This window comes from Protobothrops mucrosquamatus, unplaced genomic scaffold (genome assembly GCF_001527695.2).
Source record: "Protobothrops mucrosquamatus isolate PMUCROS unplaced genomic scaffold, P.Mucros_1.0 scaffold393, whole genome shotgun sequence".
Classification (NCBI taxonomy): Eukaryota; Metazoa; Chordata; class Lepidosauria; order Squamata; family Viperidae; genus Protobothrops; species Protobothrops mucrosquamatus.
Genome location: NW_015386724.1, coordinates 110,178 through 121,196, shown reverse-complemented (window position 1 = coordinate 121,196; position 11,019 = coordinate 110,178). Strand labels below are relative to the sequence as shown.

Here is an 11,019-nt window from a genome sequence, read left to right as displayed (position 1 = left end):
CCTTATCTAAAAAATGATCAGTTCCCTTTTGAAATAATTCAACAATAATACCAAAACTGCAACTTACAATTGTGATATGCTATTTTTGATCTCTTTGTTGTTTTTTTCAGCATCAATAACTAGCTTCCTGACTGTCTTGGCGTGGTATCCTAATACCTTGCTGCGAACATGGTGCCTTGTACTTCATAGTTTAACTCTCATGACAAACATGCAGTTCAATTGTAAGTTCAAGTTAAGTTAGAAATGTAATTATCTTTTTTAAAATAGTAAATTTTAAAAATCATTTTGACTAAAAGTAGTGGACACCAAAAGTTGATGCTTCATTTTAATCAATATATTTGTTAAAATATCAGCATAAAATAAGAACCACTTTTATTAATTCAGTGTATGGAACATGGGGAATTACTGACCAAATGAATCTAGATTTCAGTTCAGAACATACTAGATCAGGGGTCCCCAATGCCCAGTCCGTGGACTGGTACCGGTCCATGGCATGCCAGCAACCAGGCCGCACAAACAAGCAAAGCCCCATCTGCGGGATGCAGGCAACACACAAAACCACACCCCCTCCGGTCCGCGGAAAAACCTCTCTCCACATAACCAGTCTCTGGTGCCCAAAAGGTTGGGGACCTCTGTACTAGATCATTACATAAAATATGCTCTGTGTCGACCATATCAACTCCACAGGTTTATACTGAATAGAGAATAGCAATGACTGGATAGGTAATATCTCCATTAGCAGCAGTATGCCTGAAAATACCTTTCATGCATCCAGCACCTAAGTTTAATTTAAAAATAAATTCTGTTCTTAAAAAGCAAATTGAAAAATTGACATACCTGAAAGAAAAGATCAATTTCTAAATGCATTTATTAGGAGTGCATGGCAGTTTTGAGTTCAAAACAATTGTTTTGAGTTTAAAATCAATTATTCTGACCTAAGCAGAAAAAAATGTTCCCATACTGGTTCCAACCAGTCTGATAATGTGCTGAGTTTGCAGTAACTCTGTTTTCAATTCAGATTGAGTCCAAACTTTTATGAAAGGGCTGGGGCACTTCCAATAAAGTCAGAACAGCTGTCTCTGACCCAAAATATAGATTATGGGTTTGAAACAAAGTATTTCTGAGAATTCAAAACATTTTTATTTTGATACATTTTGCAGATCACTTACATTTATTAGCATAGGCTGCACAAGCATTGTTAGCAAGTAGAAAACTGGATGGATATAGATTCCTTCTTGTGAGGTATGGCTACCTACACAGAAAAGGAAAACAGTGTTAAAGTGGAATAGTCATACACATCCTTAGGTGCTACTATGTCTTCTGGTATGTGTGTGGTTTGTGACTAACTATGTCCAACATAATACTTTGTTAAAGGATAGGTAGACTTACTCATTGTAGCCATTTTGTGAGAATATCCGTAAGCATCCATGATGTGCTTTCCAAATTCTGTTAACCCAAAAGATGCATTGCTTATTTCCAGTTTTGATAATGTTGATAAATCTTGATAAATATAGCTGTTGCTCCTCCTATATCAGGGGTGTCAAACTGCTGGCCTGCAGGCCGGATGCGTCATGCCAAAATCGTGCCCACCCCATTGTCAGCAATGGAAAAAAAGTTGCGACACATCGCGACACGTCACGTGACGTTGCGAGTTTGACACCCCTGTCATTTACCCATACAGCTTGTCTGCTTGTAACTACTGGCCCTTCTTTTGTTTTGAAAGTGGCAGATGGAGCTATGAAAGAGATCTTGTACCTTATGGCTAAGTATTTAAGACATTCACTAAGGCAGCTAGAGACCAAGGTCTCTTTTAAATAACAGAATGACACCTCTACTTTATTAACCCTCCTGGCATTAGGAACGACTTCAGGTACTGCCACGAATATGCAAATTAATCCGGATAGTTGGAAAGGAATGTATTTTAAAATTCAGAATTTCAGAATACTGTACATATAGAATAAACATGTTAGCAGTCATAGGTACTATAATTTAAGTTGAAGAAGAACCAACCTTTTATTTGTCTTACAGCTGGTTCTAGTAGTGCCATTACATCTCAGGAAAGTACTGCCCAGCTATTGGTATCAGATCCTAATCTTATTCATATTTTAGTGAAGTTTCTTTCTGGAACAAATCCCCATGGAACAAATCAACATAGTCCACAGGTAATATTTTTCATTCACTTCAATTCTTGTTGCTGATTTGATTTATATACCACCTTTATTTTTGTATAATTCAGGCCACCAGTTGGAAGCATGTATAGATAAATGTTAATCTTTTAAGAGAAATAATATGAGTATTCAAACCCACCAATTAACATTGTAGTTTTAAATGTGGATATTTAGATCTCTGTTCCCTTGAAATCAGAATGGGGTGCAATTTTAATCACATATCCTAAACATCAGGTTGATAGACAGTTTAACTATCATCCATCTATTCTTTAACAAAGTCTTTGAAATTATTTCAGACAATGTAGCTCTTCAGAATATAATTGCAAATACTTCTTCAAATCTCTTTCAGGTTGGCCCAACAGCCACCCAAGCTATGCAAGAATTTCTTACTCGTTTACAAGTGCATCTTTCTTCAGCGTGCCCTCAGATGTTCAGTGAATTTTTATTAAAGTTGATACATATTCTTTCAATTGAGAGGTAATATTTTATTTATTATAAATACCAAAATTTATAGTTTTGGACTATAGAAACATTGCATAGGTTTGTTTTTAGAATTTGTCAATTTTCAGATAGTGGATATTAAATTACCATTCTTTCTGACCTGTTAAACATAATTCTTTTGGACCGTGCAAAGTAAAATTCAAAGCCATCAGCATAAAATTCTGTTGGCAAGCCAAGAAAATGATTAAAATACTCATTAAAAAAATCCAACAGGAGCAATAGATGCAAACAATAAAGACTATATCTAAGATCATGGAAGTTATTTAGTGATGGTTGCATTGTTGTTCTTTGAAGTTTAAAATAAAAATGAGCGGTGGTTCAGAAAATGAATCAGAAACTAGGTGTATGCAAACGAAGGAAAGGGCTACTTCACAAACCATATTGGCTCAGGTACCCCTGCTTTACACAGTGCCCTTTTCAGATCTTTTAGGAAGTACTAAGAAACCAAAATCACAGGTTGGTGGGCCTGTTTCCCTAATCAATCCCTAGTTGCAATAGTACTAAGATTCCTTCAATATTACTGTTCTTTAAATCATTTGAAGCAGCAAGGGAAACAATAAGCTTTTCATCAAGTGTAATGATGGCCAACATTTTGGGTTTAGTTCTATTAGCTGCCATAGAACTCTTCCCAGCTCCCATAAGGAATTAGCTTAACCAAAGGCCTTCAAAGGTGTCTATGGTACAAAGAAACAAAAGAAGAAAATAATTTGAAGGAATGTATTATAAGACAAAGTGTCTCACAAATTTGGGAGTCCTCTGAGAATAAGTCCAAGGCTTTTACCACTAGCAATCGCCATCATGTTTTTATACTTTAGATTGAGGATAATTACAGCAAAAAGATTTAATTACATTTGCTAATATAGCATAATTCAGACTAAGGAATTAGTCTAAAGAGACAGCATGAATTTGTTAAGGAAGACAGGAATTTACCACAGTTACAAATTGATGGAATAATACAAAGTGACCTTAAGAAAGAAGGATGTGACTCTGAGAAAGATTACAGGATTTGAGAAATTTAGAATCAAGAGAAATTATTTGAATGTATTTATAGATATTGAAATATGATACAGAGACAGAATAAAGTAAATATTGTTCATTGAAGTGAATACAAAACATTAAAAAGAAGTAATTACAACAGCAAAATGGAAAAATTAATAAAATTCATTCCAACCTATAATTTAGGGGAAAATTGGTATAAAATGCATTATAGAAGGTATATAACTCCGTTATTGATTACCGTGAAAAGGTTATGCTGGAAATGCCGTAATAAAAAAGGACATTATATCACGTGATGATCATGCAAAAAAAAATCTCAGAAGTATTAGAAATATATAAATATTGAGAATTTTTTTCAAAATAAATTTGAACTAAAATCACAAATATTCTTATTAACAATAATTTTTAAAATAGAAATAAAAAGCATCATAATTTACTCAAATAGTAATAACACAATATTAAAATTGGTAAAAGGTTGGTAAAATGAAATTTTGCTGATGATAACAAGCTTGGGAGACCAAAATTGAAGAATCTGCAACGATGGGAAAACTGACAATATATTATTCATAAAAAGTTTAACTGAATATAACAGGAATGGCTCATTTATACATGGCATGCTACATAGCAAGGCAAAATTATGCACTTGGAATACGTTTTCTAGGGAAAAAATTAAAAGGTTAGTTAAAAATAATTGATGAAATGACTTAAAATATAAGCAACAATCTCCAGTGTTTATTGTTCAACATAAGTCATAAATATTTAAGTAATGGTTAGTGGTTGAAAAACATGGAAAATGAGAGAATGTGCTACTGAAAACTGTTTTTACAATTTTCTTTTATGTTCCGTTCCTTATTTTTTATTTTTGTCTCTTTTGGTACTTAGTTTTATTTCTATGCAGGTTTTTGACTAGGCTTATATAATAAAATATAAATGTACAGTATGTATATATGCATGTATTTTGATTTTTTCACCAGCCTAAATAACCCTAATTTTCATTTCCCTTTCTTTCTAGGGGTGCTTTCCAGACTGGCCAGGGTCCTCTGGATGCACAAGTGAAGCTTCTGGAATTCACACTTGAGCAGAATTTTGAAGTCGTTTCAGTGAGCACCATTTCTGCCGTTATTGAATCCATCACATTTCTAGTGCACCATTACATTACGTGTACCGACAAAGTAATGTCTCGTAGTGGTTCCGACAGTTCAGTGGGCGCGCGAGCCTGTTTTGGAGGACTCTTTGCTAATATCATCCGGCCAGGGGATGCCAAAGCAGTCTGTGGAGAGATGACCAGGGATCAGCTCATGTTTGATTTGCTCAAGTTGGTCAATATCCTGGTTCAGCTGCCTCTTTCAAGCAACAGAGAATATAGTGCTCGGGCTCAGATGGCCAGCAGCACCACGGACAGTGTTTCTGATGAAGAAAAGGTTTCTGGTGGAAAAGATAGCAATGGAAACAGTGGGAGTACTCAAGGCTCAACTATCTATGTAGCTGACCTAGTCTTAGCAAACCAACAAATTATGAGCCAGATTCTGTCTGCTCTGGGCCAATGTAACAGCAGTGCTATGGCAATGATAATTGGTAGGTATTTTAATTATGCATGTATAATTTCTGTAGCCTGCTTACCATCTCAAAAGATCAGAGCAGCTTGTGTGCAATTCCTAGGTAAACCATAATGCTACCTGCTGTAGCTCCAGCTACGCCCATATTTAAATAAGTTGGCTCTAGAGTTTTTGTTTGTTAAGAATACTCTGTATTTCAAATATATATCATGAATGAATGAATGAATGAATGAATGAATGAATATGTGTGATCAAGACATTTTTGCTCCTAGCAACTCTGCAGATGGATAAGCTGGAATAGCTCCGGTAACATGACAAATGTTTTTTATCCCTGAATTATTATAAGTAACTCAGTATATTTTTCAGCGAACTAACAAAAGAATTAGAAATGACAAAAACCTCAGTGTTAAACCCTGTTCTTTCCCACATACCAATCAATCTCAAGTTTTCCTTTAAAAATTATTTTTAAAAATGGAGGATGATGTGCAATAATTGGAAAAATATCCATACAAAATATAGAAATATAATACAAATAATAGAATAAAATGCAGTAGCCAATTAAGCAAAATAAAACCAATCAAAACAGAAATTGAATAATATTTCTTCTAAAACGCTTTAGCAAACTTATATATTTATTTATTAGATACACGTTCCATATTTCGTCCAGGAGCTCAAGATGACATACGTAGCACTTCATCCTTCAGTTTATACCCACTATAACAACTTTGCTGCTACCTGTGAAGTAACTTGAGCTGACCAGCCCAAAGTCAGCCCATGGTTCCTGGTCAATCTGAATGTCTTTCCCTGTTCCTAATCCACCAGTTTAATCACTATACCATAGTGTCTATTAATCTGGCACTGGAAAGAGTGCAGAGTTTGCAGCAGTCAAACAATTCTTGTAAGCATTCTAGAGCTGCTTTACTACATGAAGTGTAGTAAATATATATGAGAGAAGATACAGTTCCCACCCATGCCACCAGTACCAGTACTTTTATAAAGGATCTAAAACCTCAACATACTTGTTTCAGAAAAAGTTGTCCTTAATACGTGAATGGTTATGTTTGACTCAGTGGTCTGTCTGTAAATCAGCTTATGCAGGTTCATAAAGAAATTCAAGAAGATAGATCTTTGAGGGGAAAAAGGTCCAGCTCTCATAGTAATTTGCAAATGACAGCGTGAAGAACTGAAAATAATCTACTGTTATTGCTATTTGCTACCCACTGAAACCTACAAAAATGCACTGAAGATGGCATTATATATCAGCTTTTGCATTTTTGTTCTGTCATTAACATGCATAATAGCAAATTATGAGTATGCTAAACTTACTGTCTTGTATGCTATTTGTCCTTCAGCAAAAAACATGAGCTGATAATTTTATGTTACTTTTTTTTTTGAAAGGTTGAAAGATAATCCTGAATTAAATGGATAATGCTATCGTAAATATTTCACTGTTTAACAGTGCCTTCCAATTTATATTATTCTTTATATCCTAGGTGCCAGTGGTTTACATCTTACAAAACATGAGAATTTTCATGGAGGATTGGATGCCATATCAGTTGGAGATGGATTGTTTACTATCCTAACAACACTCAGTAAAAAAGCTACAACTGTGCAAGTGATGCTTCAGCCAATTCTTACCTACATGGCCTGTGGGTATATGGGAAGACAAGTAAGTGTTCAAAGTATTACCTTGTAATTGATTTCTGATCCTCTCTCTGCTGAAGAGTTTGGGAAGTTGTTTAGGCAGATAGTACTAATTACAGTCTTTTCTGTGTTATAAACTTGATTGAATTAAATAGGGATCCGCTGAAGAAAAGAAGCAATGAATGTTTAATCTAAATCTTTGACTGCTCAACTGGGTTAGTTGCTCTTCCATGTTCTTGTCAGTTAGTTCTTTTCTTCAGCCCAGCTATTAAACATGGAGGACTCCTTTAAACTACATTGAGATGAAAATATTAACTAATACTTTACTGATATAAGCTGTAGATATTACTATTTGCAATATGTATAATGGGCATTGACAGATTTATTTCACTGCTCTTCAGTTAATTTCAAACTTGTTCAATCATTGTGAGAATTGTGCTCTTTCATTTATTTTAATTGTTTAAAATAAAAATAGAAACAAACGGAAAAATGATCTGGCAGATCATTGTTCCTCTGTAGTATGAAGCCAACTTATATAGCTAACTTACCAATTGATTATGTACAACTAGGTAAATGTTGTTCTTTTTTTGTTTCCACTAGGGTTCTCTTGCCACTTGCCAGTTGTCTGAACCTTTGTTATGGTTCATTTTAAGAGTACTGGATACCAGTGAGGCACTGAAAGCTTTTCATGATATGGGTAAGGATCTTCTTTTCCTTTTTTTATAAATATTCTGAAATTACAATCCAAACGGGTTTGCACATGAGCTAAAAGGCCCCTTGTGTCCCTACCCAGCCTTCCCAATTTGTGTACTTCAGACTTTTGCACTTTTGCTCTAAGCGTTTTTGACTATTAAGAGAACAGGAGAAAAGAAGGGAGCATGTGAGTGGAAATAGTTGCAAAGAGGCTGGTCTCAAATAAATATGGTTTAAATTTTGATCAAAGAATTTTGAATATCCTCTCTTTGTGTAGGCATAATTTTTTCCAGATTTTTAATAAACTGTACTCGGCTTTTTGTCAAAACTGTTTAAATGGTAACTGATCATATTGTTATTCTCGGGATTTATTGACTTTCTTTCTTAGGAGGTGTTCAGCTCATTTGCAATAACATGGTGACCAGTACCAGAGCCATTGTAAACACAGCGAGAAGCATGGTTTCAACTATTATGAAATTTTTAGACTCTGGCCCTAGCAAGGCAACAGATGGTACTTTGAAAGCAAGAGTACTAGCTTCTGAGCCTGATAACGCAGAAGGAATCCACAATTTTGCACCATTGGGTAAGTTAGATACCCCTACGGTTTGGTATGATTTTGAAACATACAGGTTTCGTAGAATAGAATGTGTTGGCAGGCTTGGGGGGAACTCAGATTTTGCAAAATAATATTAAATTACTAGAGAAAACAGAAGGAATAACCTCACCTGGTGGTGGAGTACAGTAGGCACAAAATGTTACATTGGTATAGAAAGGAGGACTGTGCAGGGAGTTGTTATGATAATTTAAGGCAGACATGTCAAACTCACGACATCACGTAACGTCACACAACGTATCGGGAGAGTTTTGCCATTGCTGGCAATGGGTGGGCGCGGCTTCTGCATGACGCGTCCGGCCCATGGGCCGGCAGTTTAACGCCCCTGATTTAAGGTATCATGAAATAGGTTGGCTGAAATTCTGAACAAGAATTTTCATCACAAAATTTTGTTATATACCACAGTTCCAAAATTTGTAAGAACTGTACAGAATTTTTAAAGTTATATATCATCTAGTCTTTGGCTAAGGTTTGATATAACAGAATAACAGAGTTGGCAGGGGCCTTGGAGGTCTTCTAGTCCAACCCCCTGCCTATGCCATGCCAATCTCTTACACAATGAAAAACATGGAGAGATTTACATTGTAACTGCTTCACCATTAAATTTGATTTACATATGTTTAGTCATGTTCTAGTAAGTGTTATGTTTAGAGCTTCATTTGTGTACCAGCTCAGATAACATGATTTAAAGCCATTGCATTTAACCATAGTTTTTTGAATGAAAATCACTAGATGTTCCTCGTTTCATTGTAACTAAAAAATTTAAGCACTTTAGCATTTAATCTAAATTTCTGTTTCACAGTGACCAAGATTCCCATTATGATTTTTGGTTCAGAAACTGTGTCTCATTTTTTTGTGCATTTTGATGTGATAATCATTAGCAAAAATCTGTCTCCCTTTGCAAATACTTTTTGAACATAAAGTATTTTTAAAAAGCTGTTTAGTGTCTCCTCACCACCGACACCCCTGGGGGGAAAAAAAACAACCTTTCCAGAGACTTGTGGTTCAAATTTATATCAAGTGTTTTTTTATTGTTTAATGATATCTTTAAACATGGGAGCAGACTATGTAATTAGATGCTCTATCTTTCCCTGAGATCACAAATATTTCTCTGACAGGATGAAGCATGACTGAAAATTAAGAATCACAATTTATAAACATTTGTATTAAGTTTCTGTCTTTTCTTACTGTCTCCAGGGGAAATATATAGAAATTGCCTGTTGTTATGAAGAATGCATCTACTATTGCATTAATTTCTATCAACTAGTAAGGACAAAGATCATGTGAAATATATTTTTGTCGTAGGATTGAGGCCAGGGAAACTCCACTCCAAATCTTCCTTAACTTTCACCCAAGACAGCATTTCCTTAATAGCTGTCCTCTATAATACCTTCCCTTCTCCAGAATGGCCATAAAATGAAGTTTACACTTTCTTACTTGTTTAGGCAGTCAGTTCCACAGGCAATTACTTTCAGCAGAAACTAGATAGGAGATACTTAAGTTATTAGACACTTTGTGGGCCTATATATTCTGCCCAAAGATCATTATCAATTAAATTTCTGATATCATAGATGGTCTGATGACAGCCCTCATTTCTAAGATAATGGGGATGCTTTTTCTTAGAGACTTAATAATAATAATAATAATAATAATAATAATAATAATAATAATAATAATAATAATAATAATAATAATAATAGTAAAGTTGGAAGGGACCTTGGAGGTCATCTAGTCCAACCCCCGTGCTCAGGCAGGAAACCCTATACCATTTCGGACAAATGGCTGTCCAGTCTCTTCTTAAAAAAGTCCAGTGTTGGAGCATTCACCGCTTCTGGAGGCAGGTTGTTCCACTGGTTAATTGTTCTAACTGTCAGGAAGTTTCTCCTTAGTTCTTAGTTTCACTTGGGTGAAAGATGCCAGGAGAACTTCCTTGAGGAGTGTCCTTGATTACAGGCTTTCTCTGTATATCAGTTTTGGATAGAGATCACCCTATAAAATTAAATTTTAAAGTCTCCTTCTTTACAAACAATAGAGTGAGCCTCTCTCTAAGCGTTCATCAGTTACCATTTCGTTCATTCTGGAATATACAGTATAGGGAATTATCCATTCTCATTCTTGCTGTCTGATTTGATTAACAGTGCATCTATCTCTCTACTGTGCATACACTCAGACTCAGCCACAGTCAGTACTCAGAAAGATACAATGTAAATGCACAAAGCTAAAAGTAAAGATCTAAATTACATTATGTTTGCCTACCTAACGCAATAAGGTTAATCCATACGATGCCTTTTTCACACCAAGTCATTAGGAACCTTCACATGAACTGTGTAGCACTATCATTTTTAATGGAAGTGAAATACTCCGTGATTGACATCACATGTGCAATATTTATTTGTTCTAGTTCTAGCATATAAAGAACACTGAGTAAAATATATGTAGCCACAAATGTAGTTCAACTGCTTGCCCGTGGGCAACACCGATATTTTCTTTTTTTCTCTTCTCTTTTGGCTTTTTGATAATTTGCAAGTTTATCTGGCGTGTTTTTTAAATTCATGGCAATTATTTATTGAAGGCTCAATTACGTCAAGTAGTCCTACAGCCCAGCCTGCTGAAGTATTGCTGCAGGCAACTCCACCACATCGAAGGGCTCGATCTGCCGCTTGGTCTTACATCTTTCTACCTGAGGAAGCCTGGTGTGACCTTACAATTCATCTCCCTGCTGCAGTGTTGCTAAAAGAAATACATATTCAGCCACACCTTGCCTCTCTTGCAAGTAGGTATCCTTACAATACCTCATTTGTTGTTGTACAGTAAAGAAACTCTTTTGAAGTAGCATTACTGTGAGAAA

The 11,019-nt window shown here is 35.3% G+C and overlaps 1 protein-coding gene across 1 annotated transcript in view; it reads left to right on the top strand.

Annotated features, from left to right (window-relative positions):
* Window positions 1-11,019, top strand: part of BIRC6 (baculoviral IAP repeat containing 6) — a 146,088-nt gene that overhangs the window by 67,529 nt on the left and 67,540 nt on the right. Inside the window, exons 43-50 of the mRNA XM_015815994.2 lie at window positions 111-221; window positions 2,029-2,162; window positions 2,518-2,645; window positions 4,678-5,240; window positions 6,715-6,890; window positions 7,466-7,562; window positions 7,947-8,141; window positions 10,744-10,944. Coding sequence (XP_015671480.1) covers window positions 111-221; window positions 2,029-2,162; window positions 2,518-2,645; window positions 4,678-5,240; window positions 6,715-6,890; window positions 7,466-7,562; window positions 7,947-8,141; window positions 10,744-10,944 — 1,605 coding nt within the window. The remainder of the gene's footprint in view (window positions 1-110; window positions 222-2,028; window positions 2,163-2,517; window positions 2,646-4,677; window positions 5,241-6,714; window positions 6,891-7,465; window positions 7,563-7,946; window positions 8,142-10,743; window positions 10,945-11,019) is intronic.